This window comes from Artemia franciscana, chromosome 14, assembly GCF_032884065.1.
Source record: "Artemia franciscana chromosome 14, ASM3288406v1, whole genome shotgun sequence".
Classification (NCBI taxonomy): domain Eukaryota; kingdom Metazoa; phylum Arthropoda; class Branchiopoda; order Anostraca; family Artemiidae; genus Artemia; species Artemia franciscana.
This window is the reverse complement of record NC_088876.1, coordinates 10,282,355-10,295,601: the sequence shown is the minus strand read 5'-3', so window position 1 is coordinate 10,295,601 and position 13,247 is coordinate 10,282,355. Positions and strand designations below refer to the sequence as shown.

At 33.8% G+C, this 13,247-nt stretch overlaps 1 protein-coding gene across 1 annotated transcript in view; it reads left to right on the top strand.

Moving 5' to 3' along the window:
- LOC136035736 (uncharacterized) overlaps nucleotides 1-8,555 on the top strand; it is a 52,545-nt gene extending 43,990 nt beyond the window's left edge. Inside the window, exon 4 of the mRNA XM_065717705.1 lies at nucleotides 7,852-8,555. Coding sequence (XP_065573777.1) covers nucleotides 7,852-8,043 — 192 coding nt within the window. The 3' untranslated portion in view covers nucleotides 8,044-8,555. The remainder of the gene's footprint in view (nucleotides 1-7,851) is intronic.
- Nucleotides 8,556-13,247: the final 4,692 nt, after the last annotated feature.

The window sequence follows — 13,247 nt, the reverse complement described above, 5'->3', positions numbered from 1 at the left end:
CATTTCCTAGATATTTTCATAATAAAATTTGCATTAAAGCCAATTGCTCGTGTTTTTGCAAGACAACCCTCCACAATACCCCATGTCGATTCCCACCACTTTGACACTCTATGACTGGCCTTGTGGCGCCCGCTGGCACCTCCTCATCATTCCGAAGGTATTTTCCAGATATTTTCACTATAAAATTATATATTAAATCAAACAGTTTAGGTTTTCGCAAACCACCCTCACCTCTCTTCATTCCTAAGACATTTTCCAGATATTTTATTGTTAAAAATCATGCAGTAAATCCATTGGATTATGTCTCCACAAGCCACCCTCGACGTGATGTATCAATTCACGCCACAATGCCTTACTATGGATGGCACCCATCACCTTCTGGTACCCTTAATCATTCCTAAGGCATTTTTCAGGTGTTTTCCTGTTAAAAATCATGCTTTATATCAAATGGCTCGCGTTTTCGCAAGCCATCCTAGACGATATATTTTCTTGTCACATATCGTCCTTTCAATCCATTGGCTCATGTTTTCACAAGCCACCCTTGTGATATACCAGGACAAGTTTGTGCAACTGTGTCACACTATGAATGACACACTGCACGCTTTGGCACTCTCTCTATAATTCCTATGACATTTCCATCTATTTTCTTGTAAAAAACATACTTTAAATCAATTGATTCATGTTTTTGCAAGCCACCTTCAACATGTTACACCATTTCAGTTCACGTCACTTTGCCATACTATGACACCGTCTGGCGTACATTATCACGCCTAAGGGGTCTTGAAGCTTTTTTCCCACTAAAATAACTTCATAAACTAAAATTGACCGTTGTTTTAATTGGAACAGCGGTAACTTGCCAATTCATTGTCAGATTGCAATGTTGCATGACAATTCGCAGTCTGTGGCACTCAATGGCTAGCGTATGGCACCCACTAAAGTGCATTATCGCACCAAAAGTATTCTGAGACATTTTTCTACAAAAGTGTCGTTTACACTGGAAACGACAATTTAAACGAAGTAAAAATCCTAACAGCGTTTCTTCTGATGACTCCTAGAATTTGACGTCAGCTTGACACACAATGGCTGGCATATGGCACCCTCTGGCATGCATTATCAAACCTAAAGTATTTTCGATATTTTTCTAAAAAAGAATAACCGTTTACACTAGAATCGAACATTTAAACTTAAAAGTAAAATTTCCAATAGCGTTTCTTCTGATGACCCTAGCGATTGACGCCAGCGTGACACTCTATGTGGATTGTTCGTCTTGAAACTTGTTGCAGGTTGATTTTTCTTCGTGGAACTTGTTGCATGCTGTTTTTTCTTCTTTGTAAAACATGATGGCTGCTGATATTTGTTTGTGAAACTTGTTGCAAGTAGATCATTTCTTCAAGGAACTTAATGTGTCTTGATTTATGTCTTCGAGAAACTTGTTGCATCTTGATTTTTCTCTTCATGAAACTTGTACATCGATTTTTCTCCTTGTGAAACCGGTTTTATTCGTGGAACTGGCTGTGTGCTGATTTTTATTCGTGAAAATTAGTTTGTTTTGATATTTTCTTCGCTAAAGATTTTGCATGTTGATTTTTCTCTTCGTGAAACTTATATATTGATTTTTTTCCTCACGAAACCGGTTTTATTCATGGAATTGGTTGCGTTCTGATTTTTGTTTGTGAAACTTGATTTATGTTTCTTGTTTTGTGTTGATTTATGTTTTCGTGATACTTAATTTATTATGATATTTTTCTTCATGAAAATCGTTGCATGTTGTTTTTTTCTTAGAGAAACTTGATGTATGGTGATTTTTGTTCGTAAAATTGTTGCGTGCTGATTTTTGTTCGTTTAAATATTAATTTATCTTGATATTTTTGTTGGTGAAACTTAATGTATCTTTTTTTTGAATCTTAAAATCTTAAATATCTTAAATATTTTTGAATCTTAAATATTTTAAAACTTAATTATAACTTAAAACTTAAAACTTGATATTTTTCTTCGTGAAACTTGTAGCATGCTGGTTTTTCTTCGTGAAACATGATGCTTGCTTGTTTTTGTTCGTGAAACTTGTTGCATGTGGATTATTTCTTCAAGAAACTTAATGTATCTTGATTTATACCTTCGAGAAACCTGTTATATTTTAATTTCTTCTTTATGAAACTTGTTGCATATTGATTTTTACCTTTGTGAAACTTATATATTAATTTACCTCCTTTTGAAACCGGTTTTGTTTGTGGAACTTGTTGCGTGATGAATTTTGTTCGTGAAATTTAATTGATCAAAATATTTTCTTCGTGAGACATGTTGCATGTTATTTTTTTTGCTCGTGAAACTTGTTGCGTGCTGATTTATTGCTCGTGAAACATAATGTATGTTGAGTTATTCTTTCGTGAAACTTAAGTTATCTTGATATTTTTCGTCGCGAAAAATGTTGCTTGTTGGTTTCTTTTGTGAGAAACATGATGAATGCTGATATTTGTTTGTGAAACTTGTCACATGTGGATTATTTCCTTAAGTAACTTAATGTATTTTAATCTATGACTATTTATTTTAATCTAGAAACTTCTCATATTTTAATTTTTTCTTGATAAAACTTGTTGTGTGATGATTTTTCTCTCCGTGAAACGTGTATCTTGGTTTTTCCCCTTGTGAAACCGGGTTTTTTGTGGAACTTGTTGCGTGGTAATTTTTTTCGTGAAATTCAATTTATCTTGATATTTTTCTTTGTGAAACTTGTTGTATGCTGGTTTATTCTTTCGTTATACTTAATTTATCATGGTATTTTTCTTTGTGAAACTTGTTCTTCGTATGGTATGTTCTTCGTGAAACCTGAAGCATGCTGATTTTGTTCGTGAAACTTGTTGCACGTAGATTATTTCTTCAAAAAACTTAATGTATCTTGATTTACGTCTTCAAGAAACTTTTTGTCTTTTTCATGAAACTTGTTGAATGTTGATTTTACGCTCCTTGAAACTTGAACCTTGATTTTTCTGCTCGTGAAACCAGGTTTGTTCGTTGAACTTGTCGCGTGTTGATTTTCTTTCGAGAAGCTTGATTTATCTTGATATTTTTCTTAATAAATTTTGTTTGTAATAAACTTTTTATTTATTCATTCGTGGAATTTAATTTATCGTGATATTTTTCTTCGTGAAACTTATTGCATGTTGGGGTTTTCTTCGTGGAACATGATGCATGCTGATTTTGTTCGTGAAACTTAGTGTTTCATGATATTTTTCGTGTTGCACGTGCAAACTTGTTGCACGTGGATTATTTCTTCAAAAAACTTAATGTATCTTTATTTATACCTTTATGAAACTCGTTGCGTGTAGATTTTTCTCTATTTGAAACTGGTACATTAGTTTTTCTCTATGTGAAACCAGTTTTGTTTGTGGAACTTGTTTTGTTCTGGTTTTTGTTCGTGAAACTTCATTTATTTGGTATTTTTCGTCCTACAACTTGCTGCATGTTGGTTTTTCTTTGTGAAACATGAGTTTTGTTCGTAAAACTTGTTACACGTGGATTATTTCTTCAAGAAACTTAATGTATCTTGAATTACGTCTTCGAGAAACTTGTTGTGTTGTTATCACTTCTTAATGAAACTTGTTGCAGTTTGGTTTTTCTCTTCTACCTCCTTAAAAATACCCCTGGAAAATAACCTCCATGGAGAATACCCCCTGGAAAATACCCCTTGGAAAATAACCGCTGAAAATACCCCCCGTAGAAAATAAGGTTTTCCAAATTTGAGAATTTTATTGAGTTTATTTGAATTTTGCTCCTGACTCAGACAACTTTCCCTGAGAGTTTCATGTCAGCCACACACACAAAATCAAACAGATCTTACAGATCTTCCTTTTTCGCTACAAAACCTAGGTGAGAAATGGTGCTATTTTGTGTTATATATGGATTTTACCCAAGGGCTTTGGAGGTCTTTTCATCCCAAAAAGCATGTTTTGTTGGTGGCCAGCGTTTTATTGAATCGTAATGAAACTTGTATGAAACTAATAAACTTAATGAAACTTGTTGCATGTTATTTGTTCTCTTCGTGCAAGATGTACATTTGTTTTTTCTCCTCATGAAACTGATTTTGTTCTTGGAACTTGTTTTGTGTTGATTTTTATTCTTTTTATCTTGATATTTTTCTTCGTGAAGCTCGTTTTATGTTGATTTATTCTTTCGTGAAAATTAATTTATGATGATTTTTCGTAAAACTTGTTACATGTTGATTTTTCTCTTCGTGAAACAAGATGTATGCTGATTTTTTTTCAAGAAACTTGTTGCATAAGGATTATTCCTTCAAAAAAATTAATGTAACTTGATTTACGTCTTCGAGAAACTTTTATATTTTTATTTCTTCTTCATGAAACCTGCTGCTTGTTGATTTTTATCTTTGTGAAACTTATATATCGATTTCTCTCCTTTTGAAATCGGTTTCGTTTGTGGAACTTGTTGCGTGTTGAATTTTGTTTGTGAACTTCAGTTTATCTTGTTATTTTCTTCTTGAGGTATGTTGTATGTTATTTTGTTACTTGTGAAACTCGTTGCAAGCTGATTTTTGTTCGTGAAACTTGTTGCATGTTGATCGTTCTCTTCATGAAACTTATACATTGATTTTTATCCTCGTGAAGCCGGTTTTGTTCGTGGAACTTGCGGAATGTTTTTTTTTTCTTCGTAAAACTTAATTTATCTAGATATTTTCATTCGTGAAACTTGTTGTATGTATTTGGTCTTACTTACTCTCTCGAAACTTAACTTACCAGGATAGTTTTTTTCGCGAAACTTGTTGCTTATGGATTATATCTTCATATCTTCAAGGAACTTAATGTATCTCGATTTATATCTTTGAAAAACTTGTAATATTTTTATTTCATCTTCTTGAAAGTTATTATGTGTGGATTTTCCTCTTCGTGAAACTTGTACGTCTTTTTTTTACATGGCACTAAGTTAGGCTAACCTAACCGACGTAATAATAAATCTAAATAATATTAATAAATAAACATATAACAAGTTTCACTTAGAAAAATGTCAAGATAAATTAAGTTTCACGAACAATAGGAACAAAACTTGAAAAAAATAAATAATTTTAAAATGGCAATAAAAATCAAAATTCCAAAGAGAAGCTTTCTCAACAATTCAGCTTTTTCTGTTTTATTTCAAATTTTTTCATAAAGTTTTCTTTCGATCATAGCCTTTTAAATTTCCTTCACATTTTGAGGTTTGTAGCACCTTAGTCCTAGACATAGACACCAGAAAGTCACAATAATGTGAAACAGAGAGATTATTCGGTATCTTTTATCTCGTGGGTAAAAATATGCTCTAATTTTGATTTATAACCTTAATGTTTTTTCGTAAACCAATCACATTTTAAAAGTCTCGACAAAGATTTTGGATATGTCTAGTGCTACTGTTTTATTTTCGTAATCATATAAAATTTTATTTCCGTAATCATATAAAATAAGTACCTTCATCGTAATGGTACATAATATATCAACTTTTTCATTGTGATTACTTGCCCTTCATTTTATATGATATAGGAACAATAGTGAGGGAAAATTCAAAGGAAAAAAACATAAAAACTTATAGAGCTGCTGTTTGTTTGAATGGAACAGATTAACGACAACACATTTAAACAAAAGGGAAGAAATCACTATTTGCGATGTTAATTACAATTATGTTAAGCTAATTATTTGGGAAATTTGAAAACCGTTCATTTCTTTGCGGCGTGAGGGATTGAATCAGGCTACCTCTGGTTAAGAAGGCTGGATTCTTCGCCCATGCTACCGCAAGGAAATGTGTTATACGGCTTTTAAGTTAGTATATAAAGTTGAAGAAATAAAACTGATGTTTAGTCATTTCACGTTGTCCTGTTCGAAGATTTAGTTACTTGTATGGAGAGTAAACAGAAAGAAAACGGGGTTAAAAAAATTTCTTATTTAGTGATTGACCTCTCCAGAAGGAAATGCTATAAGATTCTTAAAATTAATCAAAAGTTTGAAAGTATTTCGCTTTACTCGGAATCATTTTGGAAGAGAGGAAAAGGCATTTCGAAGCAATTAAAAATATTCCAACTGTAGTCCAATATATAACAGGAATTATAAATATATGAATGTTTTTCTTTTCTTCGGGGTGGGGAGGACCATAGCGTCTATTTAACGTGCCGTATTCTGTAAATGTGCTGTAGTTGTTTTACTGAGCATATAGCTAAATTATTACTACGTCTTCTACTGCTAACCTCTCATTGTAGGACCAAGATACCCAAGGTGCTCCTCCTTAACTTCAATCTGCTCAAAATCTGACTCCTTAAACCTTTCCAGGTACTTGTTACACACTTAAGAAATTTGTTCTGAATGTAAGATTTGAGAAAACCGATTTCATTGCCACGAAGACAAATGACGGGTGACAGAATGGACTGGAATTATGTAATTTGGGCTATATATTTGCACATTGGGTTAGGGGGTAAAGTTTAATTGATTTACATGTAAAATGTGGTAGTTACATTTATTCTGCATAATATGAAATAAGAATTGTTTTCCCACTTCACGCTGTCCCAAATACTTTAACCCCCCCTTAATGTGCAAATATATAGCCTAGCCCAAATTGCATCAGTCCAGTGCATTCTGTCAGACTAAATAAATCTCGTGGCTATAAAATATGAAACTGGTTTTTACAGATCTACAGATCAAAATTCTTGAGTGTTTTCTTAATAATTAACAAGTACCCCTTTCCACAAAATTTTAATTTTCTTTAGCTCTCCCCTCTATTTTCTTTTTCTTCCGGGAAGACTTGCGTTTCGTTTTGTCCCAGATGGACGGTCAAAGAGCACAACCTTTAGCAACCTATACTTCACCCATAATTCGTGGCTTAGCCTTTTTAACCTATTTTGCATTATAGAATGTTTCTACATTACATGTTTTCACTCATCATTGAAGATATATTCTTCCAAATTTGTTTCAACCACCATGCGCCTTGGCTTTGCTACTTTTTACGCCTTCACTAAATCTGCCATTTTTTTCTAATAGCACTTCCTAGGTCTGTCGAACTATAAACTTTACAGATTCTCTTGGTGCCTAACATCATCTCTTCGTCTTCATGTATTCCTAATCAAAGTGACTGCTTCTTGACATTTACTTTCGAATCTATTCATTCACCCTGAACCCTCAAAACTTTCGAAGAATCATCCATTTTGCAAACATTTTTATCTTTCACTCTCTAATCGTATGCATAGTAAAGGGTTTTTACTGCCCAATCGGTACCATATTCTCCCAATGCATTTATTGTGTTCCGTAGTGCGGAATCTATACCAGAATACTCCATATTAGCGGGAATAGGATGCAACCCTACCCAACTCCTCATTCCGAGCCAAACCAACTACTAACCTCACTTCCTACATTAATCATGCTCGCTTATTCTGTCTTATTCAGTTAAAATTCTCCATTTATATAGCATTTGTAGTATTGGTTTAGCACTTGTAAGCACTAATGTGAGTGTGTGTGTTTCCCTTTTTAAATATAGGGTTGATTTCTTCGATAAAAAATTACTTTTGTGCTAAAATCTAGTCTTTGAATTTCAAGACTGTATTCTGGGAGGGGGAATTACCTCCAGCGATTGGTCAAGAGGACCATACCCGTTAGATGGGTGGTGAAAAAGTAGTTGCACCAAAAGGGACCTTACAGACTTTTAACCTTTTCTGAATAATATTCTACCTCCCCTTCCCCTAGGGAGTCAAACCTAAGCCACTGTAGTTAGTTAAATGACAAGTTACACGCAATTTTAGACCATATAATTTCATATATTGAGTGCTGATTCTTTTAATAGCTTTAATCATAATAATAACATAAAATATGACTTACCCTTTCTTAGGAACTGAAGTCAGGAACTTTGACAGACACCGAAGCTCAGAAAGGAAAAAGTGCATTAGAAGACTCAATTTCAAGATTGTCTGTTGAGAATTCGAAAATTATGGACGCCATTGAAACTAACTATAAAGAATTACAGAATGTCAGAAAACTTTTAGCGGTCATTCTTCAAAAATTGGATGATTTATCATCTTAAGTGCCTTGTAAAATGAAAATTTTTAGTGCCTTATCTGGATGTGATTGTTTATTAGGTTAAATTGTCAATTTGTTCTCTTTATCAGCTGATTTATATTTCTTTCAATTATGGCTGCTTTCTGAATTTTTTCTGGAGAGAGAGGGGGGCGGGTGCCTTCAAAATGTTTCAGAAGGGTAAGGAGGATATATTTTCAATTGCTAAGCAACCTTGTACTTTCTATGTAGTTGTGTTCTTTTAAGAGGGGGCGGGGGTAGGATTGATTGATTCTCACTCTCTTGTGGTATTAGGTTTCTAATATCTTAGGTAGAATTTTTGCACAGTAAGCAATGCTGTAAAATCTATGTTCGAATAGAAATGCCTTAAACTCTTAAAGAACAGCAAATTTCAGTTCTTTATCCGGGTTTTTTCTATTTCTTCTTTTTGTTTCATTTCAAATAGTATAAATACTTTCGTTTATTGTTTCTTTTTTAGGTTGTGTGTTAAATTTGTCTGTGATCGTTCCGTGCATTGTTTTTTTTTTTTTTTTTTTTTTTTTTTTTTTTTTTTTTTTTTTTTTTTTTTTTTTTTTTTTTTTTTTTTCAAGAGTAAATGGAGGAAGCGTAGAATATTGTCTTATAAAAAAGAGGAACTCATATATAATGTTTTTCTGTACTTTCTGTTTGCTTGATTTTGTCTTTAGAATTGTCTTGATGCTTTAGTGAACCATTTCCAATCAAATATGTTTCTTTTTCAAATCAAGCACATTAACTTAATTTTTTAATATAAAAAAGAGAATGTTTCAAACAGTTGAGGGACAAAACTGAAAAATATATAGTACTTTATGTGTAAGAGTATGAAGTCATGCCACAGACACATAAACACATAACACGTGAATTACAGTAGTAATTCACATATAGTAATTGCTATTTTATTGTCAATTTAAAATGATAATTCGGCTCATTAGCCCTATTCTAGCACCGATCAAGTGGTGAATACAAGTGCCAGTCTTTGCGGAAACTCTGGGAATTTAGTGAAAGCTCCAAGACCGTGAGTTACAGTTGGTGGTATTCCTATTCCATTTTCGTACCGATCTAGTGGCGATCGGTACTGCACTAAATGTCTGCATAGCTGGTACACAGGCAGCAGTCTTAGCAGTGGCCCTTGTTCCTGGAACTTTCCCGAAATTTCCAGAGTTTCTGCAAAGAGGGGTACTTGTATTCATCACTGGATCGGCACAAAGATTGACCAAGAATGGGGCTAGTGAGCCGAATTCTCGTTAACAATAAAACAGCAATTAACGGGTCAATGGTACATAATGAAGGATAGGGGAAATTTCATACTGATAAGGAACCATATTTGAAACGGGAAAAAAGACCTAAGAGGGGAAAAAAGGTACAAAAAGGAAGGCAATAAGAGGTAATTAGCTTTTGGAATATAGGCTGTTTAGGTAACTTTAGGGCTTTATCCAGGATTATTACTCGAGAACTTAAAAAAAAACATATAGACGTCTTTTTTAGCTTCTTAATTTGTCCACAAGTGTTTCTTTTTGTTTATTTTCGATTTGGGAGAGGCTCACAGATGCAAACCCTTCATTTTATGGTTAATTTTAATGGTTCTATAAGTATCCCTTTTAGTTTTTATATTGCAAGTTTTAAAAAAATTTGATCGAAGCGTTTTGTTTTTTTTTTGTTATTATTATTAATATTTCTAATGCAGTAGTCCTTACTGTTGTTCTTATTGTATAATTAATATTTTTGTTGTATTTTGAATACTCTTATTTAATGGGTCTAATAGGAGTTTTAGGTCACATATTTCGGGTTAAACACTGAGTAAAAACAAGAGCTAGTGTCGGAACGTCGGCATGAACGTTTTACTTAGGATGGAAGGGGTCAGGACAGGGGATGAAGCCAGTTTTGACTGCAAAGACTGTAATGAAGCCAGTGTTGTATTACATTTCATGCTAATTCTTCTAATTTCAGCAATTCTTTTATATTCTGTTTTCAATTTCCTTAAGGAGGGCTTATTGCCTTGCTATATACCTGGGTTATCTTTTGTGTTTGGAGTTGAGCAGCAATATAAATTTATTTTTGTATTTTAATGTCGCTGAGTATCTAGTTTTTTTAAGTTATATATAGTGTGTCATTCATGTATGGTAAAGACTCATTTAAATGTCATTTTAGCATGTAAAATTAGATTAGCTTTAAATATAAATAAATAGACACTTTTAATTTTTTTTACAAGGAGACAAAAGCTAAGAATCTTCCAGGGAAGAGGGGAGAAAAAAAGCTGTCTTCACACTATTCTGTGGAAAAAATCCCTGTCTTGAATGACATTTAACCAAGTTTAATATTTAGTAACCCTGCCCCTACAGCTTTCCCCTAGGTATGATCCCTATGTGGACTCCTTATGTATAATCTAGTGTTCAGAGACTAATCTTTTTGCCTAACTAAATTGGAAAGCAGTAGATAGACCTGACAAGAGCGAATATTCCATTCGACATATTGGTGTTTGCACAACAACTAAAGTAAGTTAGTAAATAGTTCTATGAGCATTACTATTATTATTTTTGCTATAAGTGGACTCACAAGACTTAGACGAAACTGAAGCCACAAAAGTCCAATGCTTTAACCCCCCTCCTCCCCAAAGAAAAAGTATAAATTAATATAGCACCTATAGCCCCTGGTCTATTTATGCTTCCTCAGGCCTGGTATTTTGGGATAGGGTTTCTCTGTCTCTTGTTTCTGTCCCTGTTTGGAAGAGCCTTCATTAATCGCGTAAAGATATTCACCATTGTCCCCCCCCCTCCTGATACCCTAAACGTTAGCTTCAGAGTGGCTTGGACTGACAACACTTGTCCCTTAAAAGAGAGGGGGGATTCACCAAACACTCGCCAGGCATTAATGGCAAGCGCCATTTCATTCTCAGAACCGATACTAGTCCCACCTTGGATTGCTTCTCAAGAGATCGTCTCTCGTGACATTGTCTATGCTTAACCTTTCCAAGCTGGGTTGAACCCCTCGGGTAAAACTTTGACAGCCATTGCCTGCTTACCATTACTTGTCAGACGTTAGGGAGGACGGCAAGTGGCTGGACAGTATCTGATGTAGATCACTATTTGTGAGCCCTACTCTAAGGGTGCAAAGAAAAGTTTTTCACCACTACTCCGAGTACTGTGAGTGAATAATGCTCCCTTTCTGTGAGATGAGTTTCGGTTACGTTTGTTTATCCGTCCATTTCTCCTGAATTTTTATTTTAAAAATTTATGATTACCTGTCGTGGTTACGCTGCGTAAAATGTTAAATAAGTCCCATATTTGCAGATTTGCATAACCAAACAAGTACCAAGTTCCTCATTCTGTCTTTACATTTTAACAGCGATAATTCAAAAGGACATTGTTACACCGCTTAAACCTTACAGGAAAATGTGAAAACCAAAAATGTGCTTCAAGTTTTGTGGTCATTGTCTATTATTAGTAATTTGTGCAAGAATGTTTTTGGAGGCCTTCAAGATATAGAAAATGAATGTTTGTATAGAAGGCTCTGTGCAAACATGAATAGTATATACAACGTACTTGTGAGGAGAAAGGGGATAACCAGAAGCTTTAAAGGGCCTTGAAAAATAAACAAGATACGGAAGAACAGACTCAGTTCAATTATTCCACAGGCGTAGGTAAGTTTTTCAGTCCCAGGGGCAGCTTACCTTTCGCACCCTTCTTTCTTTAAAAGAAAGCACCGACGATTAAAAGAATACAACAAACGTGTTCATCTAAATGATACCCAATAGAAGCTGCCCCTAGTTGCAAGCGCACCGCCTTGCGCTCATCCCTGGCTGTGCTGCTAAATTGTTCGACTTTGCTGAGTTCAAGGGTGTGTGTTCTAAACCTTAGTTTTACAAGAAGTGCCACATACTGCTTTTTGAAATAGCGCAGCCAATCTGAATGTCCGGTTTTGTTACTTATTAGGCTTGCTTAAAATGCTCTAATTAGCAAAGAAAGAACAGGAAAATAGTTACTCTCTATTTTTATTAAAAATCACGTTTTTTTTTTAATTGGAATGTTATGTTTAAAATTATTGTAGAAAAAGCTGATTGAAAATTAACAGAGTTGATTGAAAGAGTTGCTTAACATTTTTAATGCAGAGTTTATTTTTGATTTGGGTTTTGAATAAAATGCATTGAATTTTGTTCAGTGAGTTTTGTTTTTCAGCTTTTAACCTTAGTTTAGTTCCCTCGTATATTTTGCATCTAGATGAAAATACAAGGGAATCCTTGCTTTCGTAAAAGTAAAAATTACTTGGCATGTTTTAACCTGAGTGGGTATTGTCTTTTGTTTTTCTACTTTTCCACTAACTTTACACTTGGCTCTGTCACTACTGCACCATTATATTTCAGTCGTTGAAGGTTTTGTCCTAAAATTCAACGAAATATTATTGGATCTGTAAAAGGCCATTCTTAGTTTCACATATTGGCGTTTTTTGTTTTTTTTTCTTGCTTTTTTGAGATGGTAAGTGACTGGTACATAGTACTAATAAGAATAGTTGCATTATTGACTCGTCTCGGAATCCGTACAAAACACACAAACAGGGAAAAAAACTTAAATTTGAAGATTAAAATGTAATAATGACTCTCTTTATTATCATACAAATTAAAGCCACTTGACATACTCTAACTTTGGCGCGATTTTGTTTTCCTTCTTTTTTCTTCCACTAACTATGTATGTCTCTCTATTGCTATTTTAACGTTACATTTCAGTCCAATAAGGCCTTTGTCCTTAGATTTTAGGACATTCATGATCTTATTAAAAGACAATCCGTGCTTTCATATGGTGGCGTTTTGTTCTTTTCTTCTTTTTGTCAAGACAAGACAAGATCTTTTATTGACCAAATTACGTAATAAATAATTTTCTAAACTGGACGACGGGGAGCAGAGCTTGATGTGTTGGCCATAAAACAGAGGCAAGAAAATACCGAAATAACAAAAAGGAAAGAAAAGAAAAAAAACAAAATAATTGTCAAGATAATAATTATGGTTATGAGAATTGCATATGACAATAACAATCGCATTATTATCTCGCTTTTCAATCCACGGAAAATACAGACAATAAATAGAAAGTAAAAACTAAAAGTGAAATCAGTAAAACTGAAAGGTAAAACTAAAACCAAATTGCTGTAACTCATCTATTTCAGAAAGTGTACTCGCTTATATTCTAGTGGCTGTAGTTTTCCACT